A 21,658-nucleotide genomic window follows, 5' to 3' on the forward strand; every position below is an offset into this window, starting at 1 on the left:
TTCAGATTCGGTTAGAGGACTACTAATAATGTATTGAAAAGTTTCATTAAAATTTCGATATCTCTTCGGGAACATAGAGAAAATGGCGGCCAAAGTAAAGAAAATTTTAAGAAAATTTTTTTAAAGTATAGATTTGAATAAAGCATCAAAAACAAACATAATAAATATGCATTAAAATTTTGATATCTCTTCGGGAACATAGAGAAAATGGCGGCCAAAGTAAAAAAATTTAGGTAAAAATTTTAACGTTTAGAATTGTATAGAGCATCAAAAATAAGATATAATTGATCAAAATTATCAATTTTTAAAAAGTATGATTATAGTTGTTTATTTTGTTATACTAAATCATTTGATACCACATATGAGTAGTTTATTTTGTCATACTAAGTCACTTGATATCCTGCATGACTATAGTTAAGTATATTATGTCATACTGAGTCATTTGATGCCGTACATGACTAAAGTTGAGTTTATTTTGTCATACTGAGTCATTTGATGCCGTACATAACTAAAGTTGAGTTTATTTTGTCATACTGAGTCATTTGATGCCGTACATGACTAAAGTTGAGTTTATTTTGTCATACTGAGTCATTTGATGCCGTACATAACTAAAGTTGAGTTTATTTTGTCATACTGAGTTATTTGATGCCGTACATAACTAAAGTTGAGTTTATTTTGTCATACTGAGTCATTTGATGCCGTACATGACTAAAGTTGAGTTTATTTTGTCATACTGAGTCATTTGATATCAATATTTAATTTATGTATATTTGACGTTTTTTAAATTTTTAAATGTTACTCTATAGCCGCTATAATTATATAAACGTATGGTTTTCAATGCTATTCAAGTTTTTTTTCTGAAAATGCTTTCTAGCATTCTTAACTGGTTTTAAATAACCAATATAATACACAAAAAATAGTTGAATATATATTATTAGATTTTATTTTTATATTATCGATTTATTATCAATTAAATTATCAATTTCTAATATTGTAATACATTATTACTATGCTATGCTATGCTTTTTTTTTACTAATTATAACTTAAATATAGTTGTATTAATAGTTATATAAATTTTAATTGATTAATAAAAATAAAGTTTTCTAAACAAAAATATTAATAAACTTATTTTTTAAATTTATTTTTAGTTTTTTATTTTGTACATTTAATTTAATATCTAGAAAATAATATATCAATATATATTTAATATATTTCAATTAAATCTATTTTTTTATTTGATTGTTTTGTTTATTTTAGTTTTTTTCATATAAAATAATACTAAAAATAGGCTCTATCTTAAAATCAGACCAGCATCAGACTCCCGACTAATAATGTTTTGTAAATATCTATTAAACTATATTTTTAATATAAAAATGACCAATGGCAAAGTTATAGATAATTTTAGACTGGATAAATTTATAATTAATTATTTTTTATTTACTCTTATGATTGGCCAGATAATTGCATCAGACCCGTTAAAAGAGGTCTGATGCAATTATCTGGCCAATCATAAGAGTAAATAAAAAATAATTAATTATAAGTATTATTCAAATACATGTGTATACATGTAAATAACAATTATATTTAAGCAAATATTTTTAAGGCTATAAATATATATATATATATATAATATGATATACATAGTTATAATATATTAAGTTTGAACATATCAATTGGCACCCGTATCTGGACTATCGGGTTTCCACATATATCTAACAACATCATAGACTACATGGCCAGCTAAACCCTTTACGGCAGCTACTGGGCCTAATACTACAAATGCTCCTATTTCACCAACGACTAACGTACCGTCGATCAATGTGTCTGACCACCAGCCGAGACCCGATTCCGAACTAAACACATGTTTTGTTATATCAATGAAAGCTTCACTATAGTTGATCGCCCGATTGTCGACCACTTCATTGCCGAACCGTTCAATTGTACTTAAAATTTTATCACCAAATCGGCTATAAATTTCGGGAAATACTTCACGGTGCGAATCAAGCCATTGATTATAACGTCCGGCCAGTCCGGCCAACAATGACTTCTGGTCGATACTGGCCTTCAACTCAGTCTTATATTCATTGACTCTAGCAATCAATTCGGTAACAATCTGGTCGTTGGCCCGAAAATAGTCGTTCATTCTGGCGACCAGTTTGTCAGCAAAATCTAGATTTTGATCCATTTTATAGGTCATGTCGTTATAAGTTTTAGTTAGATTTTTTATTACTAAGTCACTAACATCCCTGAGCTGGTGATCCAGTAGTGGTATATCATTGTTTAAGTTGTCAAACAATTGAAGTATAAGCCAACGCATACCAGTGCGATAACCCTCAAAACTTTGGCGAAACAATTGGCCATTTTTATAGATTACGGTAAATTGATGGCTAAGTTTGGTCACTAATTGTTGCCGATGATCATCATTAGCATCATCGGGATTATCGGTACTGTTTATTACCGTTGATTTGTGTGACCAATGTTCGTACGGATTGTCAGTTTCGGTAAACTTTGTCAACAGTTTGCTAACTAACCGCTGATGATTGTCTTGAATCTGAGTGTCATCTAATTGGTTATATACGTCAAACACAACCGACTCGTCCAGATATTGTTGAACTAAATTGTCGGCCAAACGCCTGTAGTGATCGGCGGACAACATATCCATTTGATTCGGTAGTTTCTCCAACCGATTACTAGTAATCAGTTCAAACAGTGGCCGAAGCGCCTGATGAAAGTCCAGTCCTCTCATCGGGCGACCCGTAGCCGATGTTTTCAGACCATTCGCAGTGGCCATTGTTTGCCAACGAAAATCGTGTATATATTTCAGATATCGCTGACCAACTTCATCGACAGTATAATGAGTGAGACTGTTGTCTAACATACCGGTGCGCATCGGTTCGGCCGGTTCGGGCATCAGATAGCATTCAATGTTTTTGAAATATTTCGTAAACTTTCCTAGATCAATTTTTGCATCCCTGTTCAACCGATCCAAATATTTATCGCTATCTACCCGTCCGTATCGGAACTTGTTTTCGTTAACCAGATTACTGGGCATAAGTATTAGTTTATCGTTCAACGACTGTACGGTTTGGGCTAATGTTGTGTACAATTGTAGTACTTGTTCGTGATATTCATTGAATGGATGTCTAAAAAAGTACCGGTAAATAAAAATTTATTTTAAAAAATAAATAATTAATTAATTAATTAATATCTTATTCAATACCTGAGATAATAGATAAAATGCGAGGACATCATCGATGATAATACATATAACTGTTGATATATTAATTGATCGGAATTGGGACCCAATATACCCTCGACGTCAACAATAAACACATTGTATAGTATATCACTATCGGGTCGTTCCCTAACAGGTATGGGAACCGGTGTTATCCAAACACCTTTAGTATTGGCCAGAAAATCATCGCTTGATGTTTCAAATATTTTACTAATATTTTTAGCAAATAGTTTATTATTATCACTATTAATATCATTATTACTATTTTGATAGATCGGGTCATTATTGTGATACAATAGACTGGCAACAGTAGACTTGCCGATACGGGGAGCGCCACATATGACCACCAATTTCAGGGGATTGTTGGCCACTGAGGGATTGTCGGCAAATATTTTGTCAATTTCCGGCCAATTGGCCTCTAGTTTCGGATCATCCCGATTATCGCCCTGGTCATCTACTGTAAATATTTGTACACCTTTTAGACCCACTGGACCCCCATATATCCATTGATTATAGTTAGCATCACTATTGATAGCACCGGTAGTATGTTTGGTAATAATAATAGTAACAATAATTACTAATAGTATTAATTGTAAATTAATTGAAATTTTAGACATTTTACACAACACAATACTAACAACAAAATTATTATAATATATTTAATTTTTTTTAAAAAAAACTATTAAACTTTATTTTATTTTAACACAATGTTAAATGTTTCATATTAAAAAAAAAATATTTTTTTATTAATAAAATAACACAAAACTAAGATATATTAATATATATATATATATGTATTTTTTCTCAACAATTTCTATAGTAATGATAATAATGTAATGCCATTGATATACTTAAAGTATTTTTATTTGTATATATAAATCTTGATTATATATATAAAATAATTTATATAAACATTATTATTTAATAATGCAATCATAGACAGAGTCTTAAACAGCGGCGATGCTATTAATTAATTTTCAATTATCTGGTCAAACAATAATTTTAAAAGTGACCATGTACCATTTATTGTTGTATAGATAATATTGATAAACATAAATAAGTTAGGTCATTTTTTAAACAATTAATCGCATGATTGGGCAAATATATTGTAGTAGACTATCATTTTTTTGAACAATTTTTTTTTAAAAAAACAGTCGACTTTATATTATTATTACAATTATTATTTTTTTTTTTTAAAATGACCTATTACAATTTTATATTTAACCATTTTATAATTACCATCATGGTCAATTTTAAAAATCCAAACGTATTGTTGACCAGATAATTGACTTTAATAGCATCGCCGCCGCTGTTTAGTCATCGGAGTTGATGTTTAAGACTCTCTCTCTCTCTCTCTCTCTCTCTCTCTCTCTCTCTCTCTCTCTCTCTCTCTCTCTCTCTCTCTCTCTCTCTCTCTCTCTCTCTCTCTCTCTCTCTCTCTCTCTCTCTCTCTCTCTCTCTCTCTCTCTCTCTCTCTCTCTCTCTCTCTCTCTCTCTCTCTCTCTCTCTCTCTCTCTCTCTCTCTCTCTCTCTCTCTCTCTCTCTCTCTCTCTCTCTCTCTCTCTCTCTCTCTCTCTCTCTCTCTCTCTCTCTCTCTCTCTCTCTCTCTCTCTCTCTCTCTCTCTCTCTCTCTCTCTCTCTCTCTCTCTCTCTCTCTCTCTCTCTCTCTCTCTCTCTCTCTCTCTCTCTCTCTCTCTCTCTCTCTCTCTCTCTCTCTCTCTCTTCAATGCAATGATATTACAGTATTTTTATTTGTATTATACATATAATATTATTTACAGTATATCTTATTTTTATACTAACATTTATACTAACATTATTCAATAGTGCAATGCTATCAGTGATTTATATTTTCAATAGTTTACAATATTATGCAACTATTTATTTAATAAAAAATTTTTTTAGTTATTTTAATTGCACAGCGCTGGCGCATTTGTATATACATTTGTAGTATAGCTCAATATACATATACAGGTATATACATGTATATACTGAGTATATTATAGATAGTGAGTTCGAAACCCCATTAGTGTTATTAAGATTATTCTATATGTTTTTTTTCAAATAGTTTTTTTAAAATAATTATTATTAATATTAATAAAAAACCAAATCACAAACACAAATAGAGTAATAATACTTAATAAGTAATTTCAATTTAATATCTATATATAAAGATAAATTTTTTTACTGTATAAACAAACTACAGTTTATATACAGTATATATATTAAAAAAAATATTTATATAAAAACATTGCGTTATTACAAATTGATTAATAAAATAAAATATAATTTCCATGAAAATACTGATAATAAACTTGTTTTACTAATAGATTTTTATTTTATATTATTATTAGTATTTAATGTTTTATTAGAAAATTTTTTATTAATGTATGATAAATAAAAAATTATGAATTTTATTTTTTTATAATAAATAATGCCTACATTTTTAAAATATTTAGTATTAGTAGTAGTGATAATTATTTTGACGGTCGCACCGGTAAAAACTACCAGTGCTTTAGTTAGTGATAGCATAGTAGCTAATAGTTGGAAAAGTGTTCAGATATTTACAGTCTATGACAACAACGGCTTAAATATAGATAACCCGAAACTGGTGGCCAATTGGGATGAAATTGACAAAATATTTGCCGACAATCCCGCAGTGGCCAACAACCCGCTCAAATTGTTGGTCATATGTGGTGCACCGCGAATCGGTAAATCAACGTTTGCCAGTCTATTGTATCTAAACAATGACCCGATCTATCAAAATAGTGACAATAATAATAATAATAATGATTTAATAAGTATTGATAATATTGTCAAAATATTTAATACATCAAATGAAGATTTTCTGGCCAATACTAAAGGTGTTTGGATAACACCGGTTCCCATACCTGTTAGGGAACGACCCGATAGTGATATACTATACAATGTGTTTATTGTTGACGTCGAGGGTATATTGGGTCCCAATTCCGATCAATTTATTTATCAACAGTTATATGTATTATCATCGATGATGTCCTCGCATTTTATCTATTATCTCAGGTATTCAATCAAATTAATTAATTAACTATTTTTTAAATAAATTTTTATTTTTCTAGACATCCATTCAATGAATATCACGAACAAGTACTACAATTGTACACAACATTAGCCCAAACCGTACAGTCGTTGAACGATAAGCTCATATTAATGCCGAGTAATTTGATTAACGAAAACAATTTCCGTTACGGACGGGTAGATAGCGATAAATATCTGGATCGGTTGAACAGGGATGCAAAAATTAATCTAGGAAAGTTTACGAAATATTTCAAAAAAATTGAATGTTATCTGATGCCCGAACCGGCCGAACCTATGCGCACCAGTATGTTGGACGACCAGCTGACACACTATACAATGGCTGATATTGGACAGCAATACATGAAATATGTACGCGATTTTCGGTGGCAGACAATGGCCAGCGGTTTTGACGGCTTGAAAACATCGACTAAAGGCTACCGAATGAGAGGACTGGACTTTCATCAGTCGCTGCGGCCGTTGTTTGACTTAATTACAAGCAAACGTTTATCGAAAATACCGAATCAAATGGATATGCTATCCACTGATCATTACCGCAATCTGGTCGACAAACTGGTCAGAAAATATGCCGATCATCAGTCAACTGCCGATTGTTTGTTTGATGTCTATAACTGTTTAATAAACGGTAAACAACTAGATATCCGACACCAAGATTTAGTTCAACAATTGTTGACACAATTTAATAAAACAGATAATCCGTATGAATTGTGGTCAAAGTCGGCGATAGACGACAACAGTCCTAATAGTTTTCAATATAAATATTATGACAAACTTAATGGCCAGTTGTCGGCCATCTATGAAAACGGTCTAATCTATCGCCAGTGTTTCAATCAGTATCGCACTGGTATGCGCCAGGCTATACATGGCTTGTTTGACTCTATACTAACTACTGGTACAACAAAAGTAAGAGACAATCAGCAACAGCTCCGGGATGTTAACGATTTGCTACGAAAAAATGCTGAAAATATCTATACAGAAAATGTGTATAAACTAAATATATTGGACTATAATATGGCCGACAAATTGTTGGCTACATTGGACGACTATTTCGAGGCCAATGAACCGATAGTATCGGAACTATTGGCTCAGGTCGACAATTACGAGACTCAATTGATGGCCTGTATGGGCGAAAAATCTAGTGTTTGGTCAGCTATATTGGGCCGATATAATCAATGGTTGGCCGCCCATCAGGAGGTGTTTCCCGCTATTCAGGACCAATTAGATCAACGTATACGGGATCAGATCGCCAGGTACTCGGGTGTGGTTGACTGTCCGGCCATTGACTATAACCAAGTGTTTATCAATATAACTGATAAACTGTTGGCCTCTCAGTCGACATACGGCTACTATGGCGACAAACTGGTCGACTGTCTAATACTAGCCGCGACTGGTATAGTAGTCTCAACTACCGGTCCCTTATTGTCCATTCCCTGTACCCTAGGCTTCGGTATATTTGCTGCTATTAAATATCTATATAATGATTCATACAATTGGATATTAAATCTAATATATACTGTCGGTAATGGTTTAAGTGATAATATTTTACAAATATTTTATAGTTTATTTAATTCATTAGTTATGTATATCATTATATTGTATTTGATTTTTAAATTGTTTAAAAAATTATTATAACAACAAAATATTGATTATTATTATTTATATATTTTTAATTTGATTGTTAGAATTATATATATTAGAGTTAAAGTTTATATATATATATATATATATAGATTTTTAGCTAAAATTTATAAAAAAAAAATCAAATACTGTATATACTTATCAAATTCAATTTTTGTTTATAATTTATTAATTTTACAAAAAATATTATAATTGTTTTTTTTATATTTAATTTTATTATCAATTTTTAATAATGTAATGCAAATAATATTTTGCAGCTTATATTTAATAGTTATACATAAAAAATTTATTTATAAAATAACTTATCAATAGTTTACTAATAATAAAGTTTATACAGTATATATATATATAACTAATTAGATTAAAATAATACTATAGTTTGTTGTTTTATTTTATAAGTGTTACTTAAAATGATAATTAATAATTATAAATTTCTAATTAAATTGTTAATAATTTAACTTTTTTATAAAAATAATTTATTTATGATATGATTAAGTAATTTATATTTAAAAAAAACTTCTGTTGCTTAGATATAAAATATTTAGATATAAAAAAATAGTTACTATTACTACTACTAATAATAATATGTAAAATAAAAAATTTAATAAATATTATAGATTAAAAATTAATAAAAATAAGTTATTTATAAAAAATATAATAATTTTATTTAATTATTTTAATAAACGACCTTGAGTTTTACAAAAATAAACAGTTTTTACAATAATTACAATTAATTTTTGTTTGATTAACTTATCATAACTTAACCTTAAGTTTATTAGCACAACTAAAACAATAACAAATAATATTCAAATAATTTTAATTAAAATTAATACAATTTATATTTGAATAATAATTTACATTATTTTTTTAAAAATATTAAAAAAATCAAATAAATATCTAATAATAAATTTAATAAATATATCACTAGCAAAGTGATACTAATTGATTTGATTGATTTAATTGATTATATATATATGATTATTACTTTTTTTTATTATCGATAAAATTTTATTTTTTTAAAAAAATAGTTAATTGCAACACAAAAAAAATTAAATCCAAACATTATTTGACTTAATTATCAATTAAATTTTTTACGTGATTAATAACAAAAATCATAATAATAATAATAACAAATATATATATTATTATACATTTAATAAAAAACAACAATAAAATATCAATAAAATAAATATATGATTGGCATGGATAATTGCAGCAATTTATTTATATATATTTTTTTTATTAAATAAATATCAAAAAAAATAATAAAATATTTTTTTTTATTTAATTAATACAAAGTACATTTTTTAGCAATAACAACAATTTATCTAGATGACATTATAATATATATATATATATATATAATTTAATTAATTATATATATATATTTGATAAGTTATTACTTAACAATCAATTAACTAATATAAGTGATCGATAGTAATAGTAATAATAATGTTTATAACTAACAATAAAAATAAAAATATTTATAACATAAAAACATCGATTAGCAGTAAACATAATAATAATAATAATAATAATAAAAATTGTTTGAAACTAAAATCAAAAGTCTATTATTTTTTTCAATCACCTAAAACATGGACAGCATTTGGCTATCAAATTGTTATCTGTTTATTAGTATCATTGTGTCTAATATTGACAATTGTGTCATCAGTTTATGGTAAGTCTCAAATTGAAAAATTTATAATTATATTAATTATCAAATATTAAGTAACACTTATATTAAATAAAACAACAAACTATAGGATTATTTTAATCTAATTAAATAAATAAATTATAATTATTTATAAATAAGTTATATATAAACTTTATTATTATAATTAAACTATTGATATATTATTGTGGGTGTGTGTATGTTTATGTGTTACATATACACGGATTATGATCTACCGAAGACTCGGGCCCTTTTTATGTATATTACATATGTTTTTTGTGTAACTATATCTCTATTAAATAATTATATAATTACATAAATGATGTCGCATTTTTTTAAACAACACATGACAATATGGTATCTTTTATAATTATCAAATGTAGCATAAAAAACATAAGTAACATAAATAAAAAAGTACCGAGTTTGTTCTGAAAATGTTTAGTGTACTACAGTATGTATATGAAAAAATATTGATAGTTATAATGAGACCTCAATACACACATACATACACACACATACACACATATACACACACATACACACACATACACACACATACACACACATACACACACATACACACACATACACACACATACACACACATACACACACATACACACACATACACACACATACACACACATACACACACATACACACACATACACACACATACACACACATACACACACATACACACACAAACAAACACACACAAAAAACATACAAATAAAACTACTTAATAGGACAAGTAATTTAAATTTAAAAAAAAAAATTTTAAACATGCTAATTTATTTTATTTAAATTTTTATTTTAAAAAATAATAACCTAGACATTGAATTCTACATATTTCTATTGGACATATTCGTATTGATCATATTGACCGCCGAGTTTTCGGTTAGACTGTGGTCGTGTTCGGTAATACCGAAATATCGTCGGCTCAAGGGTCGAGTCCGGTATCTACTACACCCGTATCGACTACTGGATCTGCTAGTGATAGTCATATCGGCATCGGTACTACATTTTCATTCGAAAGCCCAGTTACTGTCCATTGGGCTCAGGGGTCTGAAAATATTCCAGATCTACGAAAGCCGTCTCATATTCAATGTCGTATGGGATCAACGTGTGCACCTGGCTATTACCCTGTACATATCGTTGTTGACCCTACTGGCCATGTCGTTTTTGTTTTATTTTGCTGAACGTGATGTCAATCAACATATTAAGTCCATACCCGATGCTATGTGGTGGTCATTGATCACTATGAGCACCGTTGGCTATGGCGATATAGTACCGCGTAACTAATTTTTTTTTATTATTATTATATATAAAGTAATATTATAATAATTTAATGTTGTTTTATAATATATATATATATTTAATATAGAAACTCCACTGGGCAAATGTATAGCCAGCTTATGTATTGTAGTGGGTGTGTCCATATATGCCCTACCGGCTGGCATATTGGGCACTGGTTTGGCACTTAAGGTTAGTTGGATTTTTTTTGGATGGCAATTAATACATATATTTAATTAGATTATACTTTTAAAAAATCAATTATTATTATAATTGTTTTTTTTCGGGGGTGGGGGTGGACAGGTAGAAAAACATCAACAACACCAGGCACTGGGCAAACGTCGGGTACCGGCAGCCCGACTAATTCAAAACTATTGGCGCAGGCATGTACTGGAGCATCGGCACCGGCAGCAGCAACAGGAACAGCAGCACATACCTACTGTAGTTCAAACATCAACTAAACAACTATCGTATCGTGTATTGAACCGCCAGGAGCTGATTGCCTACAAGTTTATCCTATGGCTCAGGTATTTGGTTGCCAGGCGCCGGTTTATCGACACTACCGGCGGCACCGGCACCTGTACCAACACAACAGGCTGTAGACATGGTTGTGGTGGTGAACCTAATCTATTACTACATCATGACAACGATATGAATCTGGAGGAACAGTATCTAACTGGACAGCACTTATTATGCCAGCAGTTACGTGAATTGCAGTCACAATTTAGGACAGGTATTCAGGAAACTAATAGGAAAATCAATGACATGTCTAATAGATTATCATTAATTGAATATCAATTACAATCTATAACTAATAATTTAATTAATAATAATAATTTAGATAAAAATAATGGATAATATATTTTTATTTTAAAAAATAATTGTTAATTAATAATAATAAAAAACAAATAATATTTTATAAATATAAATAAAAATAATAATTATTAACAAAAATTTTAAAGTTTATATATATATATTGCAAAAAAATGTTAACTTAATTATAATATATAAATAATTTTTTTTAAAAAGTAATTATAAAAATTCTATTATATTTTTTTGAAAAATATATATAGTTTTACTAATATATGAAATATTATTAAAAATAAATAATTATATTGATAAATTTTTTTAAAAATTGCGCTTATTTTATATAAATTATTTTTAATATGTTGCAATAAATATTTATTTAAAGTTAAATAAACTTTTTTTTAACTACCTAATCGAATATTTAGTACTTTTATAGATAACTTAAAAAGCAGTATATTGAACGTATTAGGTGTTATATATAATAAATACAAATTATTTTCATAGAAAAATTAGCAAATAAACTGTATTTGATAAATCAAAACACACACATGATACATTTTGAAATTTAAAAAATAAAATAAAATATTGTACATAGTATTTTTTAAAAATAAATAAATATAGTAAATTATCATGATCATTTTTTTTGTTAGTATACAATGTATAAGTATATAGTATTTACAGTTTAATTATAAAAAATATATATATATTATGTTGCATCAACATTAATTTATTAATTAATTATTATTATTATTATTGAAAATTATTTTTATTTAAAAAAAATTAAATAAATAAATAAAACCAGTTGAGAATGCTAGAAAGCATTTCCATACGAACTCCTAATCCAAATTAAAAATTAAATTAAAATCGAATGATTAAGTATGACATGGATGTGGACTCCACATTGTGGAGTAACAAATCACTCAGTATCACAGAATAAACTCAACTTTAGTAATATGGGGTATCAAATGACTCAGTATGACAAAATAAACTCAACAATTCATATAGGTTATCTAATGACTGTATGCAAAAAATAAACAACCTTAGTTATGTGGAGTATCAAATGATTCAGTATAAAAAAATAAACTTTACTATAGCCATGTAGGGTATCAAATAACTCATTATGACAGAATAAACTAAACTTTAGTCATGTGGGGTATCATATGATTCAGTATAAAAAAATAAACAACAATTCATATAGGGTATCAAATGACTAAATATGCAAAAAATAAATTCAACCTTAGTAATGTGGGGTATCAAATGACAGTAGGACAAAATAAACTCAAACAATTCATAGAGAGTATCAAATAACTAAAATATATTATTATTTTTACTATAAATATAACTTAAATTTAAAGAGTATTAACTCAAGCTTTATTTTATCTATTTTATTTAAGATATAAAAATTTGTTTGCTAATTTCATATAACTTATTTTTAATGTTTAATTCCAATCCAAGTATTAAATATTAATTTTAAAATTTTTGTACTTTGGCCGCCATTTTATATACGTTCTTAAAGATATTAAATTTTTTATACTAATCAATATATCTTATTTTTGAAGCTTTATTCAAATTTATATTTATAATGTTTTCAATTTTTTGTACTGTAACCGTCATTTTCTCTTTGTTCCCGAAGAGATATAAAAATTTTAATGCTAATTCCTTTGCTAGTTTTTGATGCTTTATTCAAATCTATACTTAAAATTTTTTTTTAACTTTGGCCTCCATTTTCTCTATATTCTGATGAGATATCAAAATTTTAATGCTGATCCCCTATATCTTATTTTTGATGCTTAATCAAAATCTGAAATCAAAATTTCAAAATTCAATCAAATGCGGAAGGACAGACAGACAGACAGACAGACAGACGGAAGGACATATAGAATTCAGTACTTACTCCTTTCAGGAGTTCGTGATTACATAACTTAACTTATTATATTTAACTAAATATTTAAAATTTTATTCTTATTAAAATAAAATCTTAGTTTTGCACTTTTAAAATTTTTTTTTATTACACAAAACAAATTAATATAATATTTTTATTAATATTACATTATTGTAATTTCTGTTCACTAATGTTCACATTTCATTAAAATGAAATTAACTGAAATTTTCTTAAAATTACAACTCTATTTATACTATTTTTAAAATTTTATTAGCCAATAAGATTCATTTTAAAATTTTAATAATGACTGTTTTTTCTTAATTATGACCATCTTTTTTGTTCTTTTTCATAATTTCTGAATATTTATTGCTGTATGTATTACTCATATATTATTGTTCTTTTCTATAACCTCTGAATATTTAGTGCTGTATGTATTACTCATATATTTTTTTTTCTTTTCTATAACCTCTGAATATTTAATGCTGTATGTATTACTCATATATTTTTGTTCTTTTCTATAACCTCTGAGTATTTAGTGCTGTATGTATTACTCATATATTATTGTTCTTTTCTATAACCTCTGAGTATTTATTGCTGTATGTATTACTCATATATTATTGTTCTTTTCTATAACCTCTGAATATTTAGTGCTGTATGTATTACTCATATATTTTTTTTTCTTTTCTATAACCTCTGAATATTTAATGCTGTATGTATTACTCATATATTTTTGTTCTTTTCTATAACCTCTGAGTATTTAGTGCTGTATGTATTACTCATATATTATTGTTCTTTTCTTTAACCTCTGAATATTTAGTGCTGTATGTATTACTCATATATTATTGTTCTTTTCTTTAACCTCTGAATATTTAGTGCTGTATGTATTACTCATATATTATTGTTCTTTTCTATAACCTCTGAATATTTAATGCTGTATGCAGTCATGAGGAGCAATTGAACATAATCCAATCATAGAGTTGAATTTTTTATTTTAATAAATAAATATTGTTATGGTAATAAAAAATTATATACTAAATGTTACTATTTGGAATAAATTTTTTTATTAAATCAATGTCACTGTCAAGTTATGTCTCAACAATATTTTTTTTTAAATAAAAATTCACAAATTCACCTTTACATATTTAGCACTAATATGATCTGTGGCGTGTCAATTGCTCCTCATGACTGGCTGTATGTATTACTTATATATTTTTGTTCTTTTCTATAATCTCTGAATATTTAGTACTGTTTGTATTACTCATATATTTTTTGACTTTTCTAAACTTTTTTTATAATCTCAATATATTTTTTTTGTTACTTATATTTTATGGATTTTCTAAAACCTCTGATTATATATCAAAATTTTAATACTGATATTCTTTACCTATTTTTATGCTCTATTCAAATTTATACTTTCAAATTTAATTTCTTTTTTTTGTACTTTTGCGGCCATGTTCCCGAAGAGATATCAAAATTTTAAACCATATTTTTTATGCTTGTTTTTGATGCTTTATTCAAATCTATACTCAAAAATTTTTACCTAAATTTTTCACTTTGGCCGCCATTTTCTCTATGTTCCCAATGATATATCAAAATTTTAATGCTGATCCCCTATACCTTATTTTTGATGCTTAATTCAAATCTGAAGTCAAAATTTAAAAATTCAATAAAAAGCGGACGGACGGAAGGACGGAAGGACATATAGAATTCAGATACGTACTCCTTTCAGGAGTTCGTGATAAAATAAAAATCATCTAGTCAACATCAACCAAAAAAAACATTTATACCTAGGTAATATAATTTATTTATAACTAATATTACATACAAAACTTAATTAAAATATTATTACAATTATTATTATTAGTTTAAAAACTTTAAACTAAATTTAGTTACAATTTTGTGATACATATATACAGTATATCATAAATGCGGTTATTATTCACCCGATCGGGACGGCTGATGGCCATCACTGGCCGGGTATTATGCGGGGCAGCCGTACCGCTAATCAAGCAGAAAGTCGGTAGCAATGAGTCTTTTACCGACAATACCGTCGGCACTACAGTTACGGGTAGTAGCAGTCGCTGGAAATATGGCGGTCCAGAGGGTCTGAAAAGTGTCCAAATATTCAAAGTTGTGGACAACGGCGGCGCCGGCAGTAAAGACCCAAAACTAGTAGCCGATTGGCCGGCTATTGACAAGATTTTTGCCGACAATCCACAAGTGGCCGACAAACCGGTGAAAGTGTTGGTCATATGCGGTGCACCGCGAATCGGCAAATCAACGTTTGCCAGTCTATTGTATGATAATTGTGAACCCGTCTATCAAACAACTATTACAGATAATAATAATAATTTAGAGGACGAAAAAAAAAGTTTAAGTCTAGGAAACAAACGTTTGGTAAAAATATTTGAAACATCGGGTAAAACATTTCAGGCCAATACTAAAGGTGTTTGGATAACACCGGTTCCCATACCTGTTAGGGAACGACCCGATAGTGATATACTATACAATGTGTTTATTGTTGACGTCGAGGGTATATTGGGTCCCAATTCCGATCAATTTATTTATCAACAGTTATATGTATTATCATCGATGATGTCCTCGCATTTCATCTATTATCTCAGGTATTCAATCAAATTAATTGTTAATTAATTTATTTAATTTTAAATAACTTTTAACTTTTTTCTAGACATCCATTCAATGAATATCACGAACAAGTACTATAACTGTACACAACATTAGCCCAAACCGTACAGTCGTTGAACGATAAGCTCATACTAATGGCCAGTAATTTGGTTAACGACCGGGAGTTTCGATACGGGCGGTTGGATAGCGATAAATATTTGAAGACATTGAACAGGGATGCAAAAATTAATCTAGGAAAATTTAGCAAATATTTCAAGAGTATTGATTGTTATCTGATGCCCGAACCGACTGATCGTATGCGCACCGGTATGCTTGACGATATGGATACATACTATACCAGTGATGATGTCGGGGACAGTTATATGAAGTATATACGCGAGTTTCGTCAGCTAACAATGGCCGCCACCACCACCACCAACAGTGATCTGAAAATATCGGCAACAACTGGTCAGCCGATGAATGGTCGGGACTTTCATCGGGCACTGCGACCACTGTTCGACGTAATTACTACTACCAATCGATTGGAAAAGTTACCGAACGAGATGTCCTTATTGGCCGCTGATTTTGCGGACAAATTGACTCAACAATTGATTGATAGATATCAGCAAACGATTGGCGATTGCTATCAACAGTATGTCTATAACGGTCTGAGCATTGATCAACTCGATAGCCGACACACAGAACTTGTCGGCCAATTGTTGGGCGAGTTTTTCACAACTGATAATCCCTATCGGCATTGGTCTAAATCGGACGACCGTTTGGACGCTACAGCAGCAGCAGTTGACAGCCGACGGCAGGAATTAAAAGACAAACTTAACGACCAATACGATAGGTTTGCCCGAAATGCACGACTCTATCGTAACTGTTTAGACTCGTATACCGAAGCCGTCCGCATAGGTATACGTCAAATGGTCGACCGTTTAGCTGTTGATCCGAAATTGGAAGGCTTGGATCGCGAGCTCCGGGATCTGAATGCTGTACACCGGAAACGTGTCGAGTCGTGGTTTAGAGAGCAAGCGTTGAAACCCACCGCCGCCGCCAAACAACACGGCGGTGACTATGATTTTGGCCAACTATTGGACAAACATATTGACAACTACTACGGTATTCAAGAGGCCAATCTAGTGGCACTGGTATCGGCCGTCTATCGATACGAGACCGAGCTATTGGCAGCTAAAGAGTCGAAAGGCTGGTGGAAACGGATGTTCAACGGATCTAACGAATGGATACACGCGCACAATGAGGTGTTTCCGCGTATTGGCCGCGACTATGCCGACCGATTAGCTGCCACATCATCAGTGAGATATGCGGGTGCGGTGGTAGACATCCCTACCATCGACTATCTGATTGAGTTTCAAGCGATTGTATTGAAACGTTTCGAAATCAATTCGGGCCTGAATTGGACGATAGAAACGGGTTCCGATGCGTTGGCCACTGTTGTTACACTGGGTTTGGTCGGTATGGCCGGTCCGGCGGCCGCACTGCTCGTTGGCCTACCTTATAGCTTGTATGCTGGTATTAGGTGGGCGCTGAAACCCGCTAAACAAAAATAGGCTGTTATATAATAACTATTATATAATAGGTTACTAACTACAGGTTCCCTATCGGTAAACTGTGCTGTGCTTAAAGCTAATTATGTTTAAGCTAACTGTGTGTGTGTGTGTGTGTGATATACTGTATACTGTTTAATTATACAGTTGTAGTTAGTTATTAATACAATTTAAATTGTTAAAAAAATTTTTAGCTACAAGTGCCTAAATCAACATTGATGCTTTAATATTATGAATTATTATTATTATTATTATTATTAATGTTAATTTAAAAGTTATGGTTATAATAGTTTTATTTTATTAATTTAATTATAATTGTTATTATTAATTATTACTGTAAATTTTATTTTATTTTATTTACAAACAAACAAATAAAAATTAATATTTAAAAAAAAATTTTTATAACTAAACAAATAATTATTTACACCAAAAAATTTTTAATGAGTTATTTATTAGTGAGTAATAAATCAATCAATTTTTTCTAAAAAAATTAAAATATTGATAATTATATACTGAATTATATTAAGTAAATATAGTAAATTGTGCATAATGATTTTTATTTTTTAAAATTTAACCGGATGAACATACTAGTTTTTATAAATATGTACTTAAAAATTTTTTAAAAAATAAATTGATTATAATTATTGATAACTTTTAATTTTTGAGAAATTTTTTTAAATAGTAATACTAATAATAAATATTACGAAAAAATTATTAATCATTTACTATACTATTTCATTCAGAAAATAATTTATAAATACTACTATAAATTAATACTATTAATATTAATTAATTAATTAAAAAATATAAAATAAATTATTAATTAGATAAACCAGGGTAATTTCCCCGATTTATTTAATACACTAATAATAATTAAATTAAAACACGTGTGCAATTTTTGTATAGTAATAAATTGTTGTCAATAATATCTATATTTTTTTTATTAATATATTTTATATATCAGTATTTACCGGATGTCTATTAAAAAAATATATATATAATTTATATATTAAATTATAGTAAATAGTATTGACGTAAATAATTAATTATTAAAAATAATTAAAAAAAATCTAAAGTTTAAAGAAAAATATTTTCATTGATAATATTCATTCAAAAATTTATTATTGAATTATTATTATTATTATAATAATAATTTTCATGTGATTTAGTCGTGAAATAATAGTAATAACTAATAGTATTTTTTTTAAAAATTATATATTACTTTTGAATATTAATATTTTTATTACAAAAAATCAAAATTATTTAATGAGAGGAAATAGATTAAGTTTTTTTTATATATAAATGGAAACTTTTATAATATATTGAATAATAAATGTTTTAATTAATGATAATTAAAAAAATTTTATTACTCTCTCTCTCTCTCTCTCTCTCTCTCTCTCTCTCTCTCTCTCTCTCTCTCTCTGCAATTAAATACATGTTTATTAATATTACAAATTATGTTATCATTGATAATAATTATATATATATATATTTTTTAAAAATAAAAATCTAAATTTATAATACATATCAAATAATTTAGTATTATAATTATTTTTTTTTTGTATTAACTAATACATTATATATATATATATATATATATATCATATTAAAAATTATGCAACAATTGTATAGTAAATTTTCAATATGAAAAATATTATTTAAACACATTTAAAAAAAAATTAGTTGTTAAATAAAATGTGATTATAATTATTTCATTATATTATTATTTGTAATATAGTGTTTAATTTAAGCGCACTGTTAGGTTAAAAAATCAATAGCTTGAGGTACACCATCAATGCACAGGTAGTTTTTTTTATCAATGTTCAAATAAAATATATTATATTTATATATTTATATATAAATTGACAAGGTCATTTAGAATCGTAGCACCCAGTTTAGTAATATTGAAAAAATTATTATTATAATTAATTTTAGTTTTAGTAATTTATAATAATAATAATTTATTTTATTTAGTAAAATGTGTTTTTATGTAAATAATTTTTGTTCAAAAAAATATATATATATATATATTATTTGTTAATCTAAATGTACAACAACTCATTAGTTTAATTAATAATTATATTTATTCATATATATTAAATGTGATTAACACTAAAAAAACAAAAAAAAAACAAAAAAAATAAAATAATTATTTGTCAATTTTCTACATATGTTTGCTAATGTGACTATTGATAATTGCTTTTTATTATTTAAAAAAATTATTTAAAATTTTATTTTGCAATATATTTAACATATTCATACAAATCACATTTATTTTATATAATTATAATTATTTTTAATTTTATTGTAAATATTTGTGCACAACTGTACTAATAGGATTTGATAATATTATACAGTTTATTAATATATAAATTATTATTATATATATAGATATTTAATATAATAAATATTTAAATAAATACTTTAATGCTACTTGACTACAATACTGTCAATGATAAATATATATTTATAATGCTTAATGCTACTAGGTTAAAATTATATAATAATTTATTCAAACATACAAATAATACTAAAAATAAAATATTTTTAAGACAAAAGTACACTCGTACTAAAAATTTTTATATTATATATATATATATATATTAAATATAAATTTATATACTGTACTTAAAATAATTTAGTATAATCTATAGTGTAAATATATAGTTAATTTATCATAATCAAATTAGATAATAATAATAATAATATATCAAGTACAATATATTTATAGTTTGAAAATAGATTTTAAAAATTATTTTATTTTTAATTTTTTTAATGAAAATTTTAACAATATACTTTATATTTACTAAATAATAATAATAGTAGTAGTATATAACTTATATTAGTATTATTATTTTTAAATTTTTTAACCAGGCTGCTTATTGGTTTGTAAAAATGATAATTTATTAACTTTAAATAATTTAAAAAAAACAAATAATTTGTTTAGCACTAAAATTGTACTATTATTGTACTATTAATATATAATAATAATAATTTATATTATTTGTTTTAAATTTAAATATTATTATTATTGAAATCAAACTATAATTATTTTTAGTACTGTATATATAATTATCAATTAAATACCAGTAGTTTTTTTAATAATATAAAATCATTATAGTGATTGAACAAGGTAAAATTATTTAATAACATTTATATAAAATTAAAATAATAATTATAATTATAATAATACAATAAAACACATATAATGATAGACAAGTTTTTTAAAAATTTTTGTTTGTTGTTTGTTTATGTAATGATCATAGGTTTTCGCTTATAGTTATTTAAATTACTTTATTATTATTATTATTATTATTATAGTGTGAAAAGTAATGCCAAATATATTGATATATTTAAAAAAAAATAATAATTACATATCCCTGTCTAATGTATTTGAAAAAATACATTTATTAATTTTTTAGTTTATAAATGCGGAAATAAATTATATATAATAAATATATATCTATATATTTTGACAAATATTTTTTTTAATAAGTACTATACTATTATTATTGTGTAATAATTTATATAAATACATAACTGTATTATATTTGTTATATTTATGATTTTGTTGTTGTTGTTATATATTTATCAATGATTTGTAAACAAAAATTTTGTTTTATTATATTTTGTTTTTTTAAAAAATAAAATAATTGTTAAAATTCTAAATAAAAACTGATTAAATATCTGATTATTATTATTATTATAATAAAATATTTTATTTTCAATTATAAACTTTCCCGGATTTTAATCCGCCAAAACAATTGACTATAAATTTATATATATATATTTAAATATTATATAAATTAATTGTATAAAAAAGTTATATATTGTATTCAAAAAATAATAATAATAA

General features: G+C 26.7%; 3 protein-coding genes across 3 annotated transcripts; 2 read left to right on the forward strand and 1 right to left on the reverse strand.

Annotated features, from left to right (window-relative positions):
- Nucleotides 1–1,670: 1,670 nt before the first annotated feature.
- LOC128965054 (uncharacterized) lies at nt 1,671–3,802 on the reverse strand. Its single transcript, XM_054311707.1, has 2 exons — nt 3,222–3,802; nt 1,671–3,144 (listed from the first exon to the last, which is right to left on the reverse strand). Exons 1-2 carry the CDS (start codon nt 3,251–3,253, stop codon nt 1,671–1,673), a joined length of 1,506 nt encoding a protein of 501 aa, XP_054167682.1. The 5' UTR covers nt 3,254–3,802.
- On the forward strand, nt 3,576–13,887 carry LOC128965055 (uncharacterized). Its single transcript, XM_054311708.1, has 8 exons — nt 3,576–3,705; nt 5,702–6,278; nt 6,335–7,830; nt 10,346–10,375; nt 10,457–10,918; nt 11,009–11,109; nt 11,221–11,684; nt 13,881–13,887. The coding sequence occupies exons 1-8, from the start codon at nt 3,576–3,578 to the stop codon at nt 13,885–13,887; spliced, it is 3,267 nt and encodes a 1,088-aa protein (XP_054167683.1).
- Nucleotides 13,888–15,215: 1,328 nt separating this feature from the next.
- Nucleotides 15,216–16,353, forward strand: LOC128965057 (uncharacterized). Its single transcript, XM_054311709.1, has 3 exons — nt 15,216–15,397; nt 15,523–16,230; nt 16,296–16,353. The coding sequence occupies exons 2-3, from the start codon at nt 15,533–15,535 to the stop codon at nt 16,330–16,332; spliced, it is 735 nt and encodes a 244-aa protein (XP_054167684.1). The 5' UTR covers nt 15,216–15,397; nt 15,523–15,532; the 3' UTR covers nt 16,333–16,353.
- Nucleotides 16,354–21,658: the final 5,305 nt, after the last annotated feature.

Source organism: Oppia nitens, unplaced genomic scaffold, assembly GCF_028296485.1.
Source record: "Oppia nitens isolate AA-2021 unplaced genomic scaffold, nextdenovo-longstitch-racon4-pilon3 scaffold16_pilon_pilon_pilon, whole genome shotgun sequence".
NCBI classification, from domain to species: Eukaryota; Metazoa; Arthropoda; class Arachnida; order Sarcoptiformes; family Oppiidae; genus Oppia; species Oppia nitens.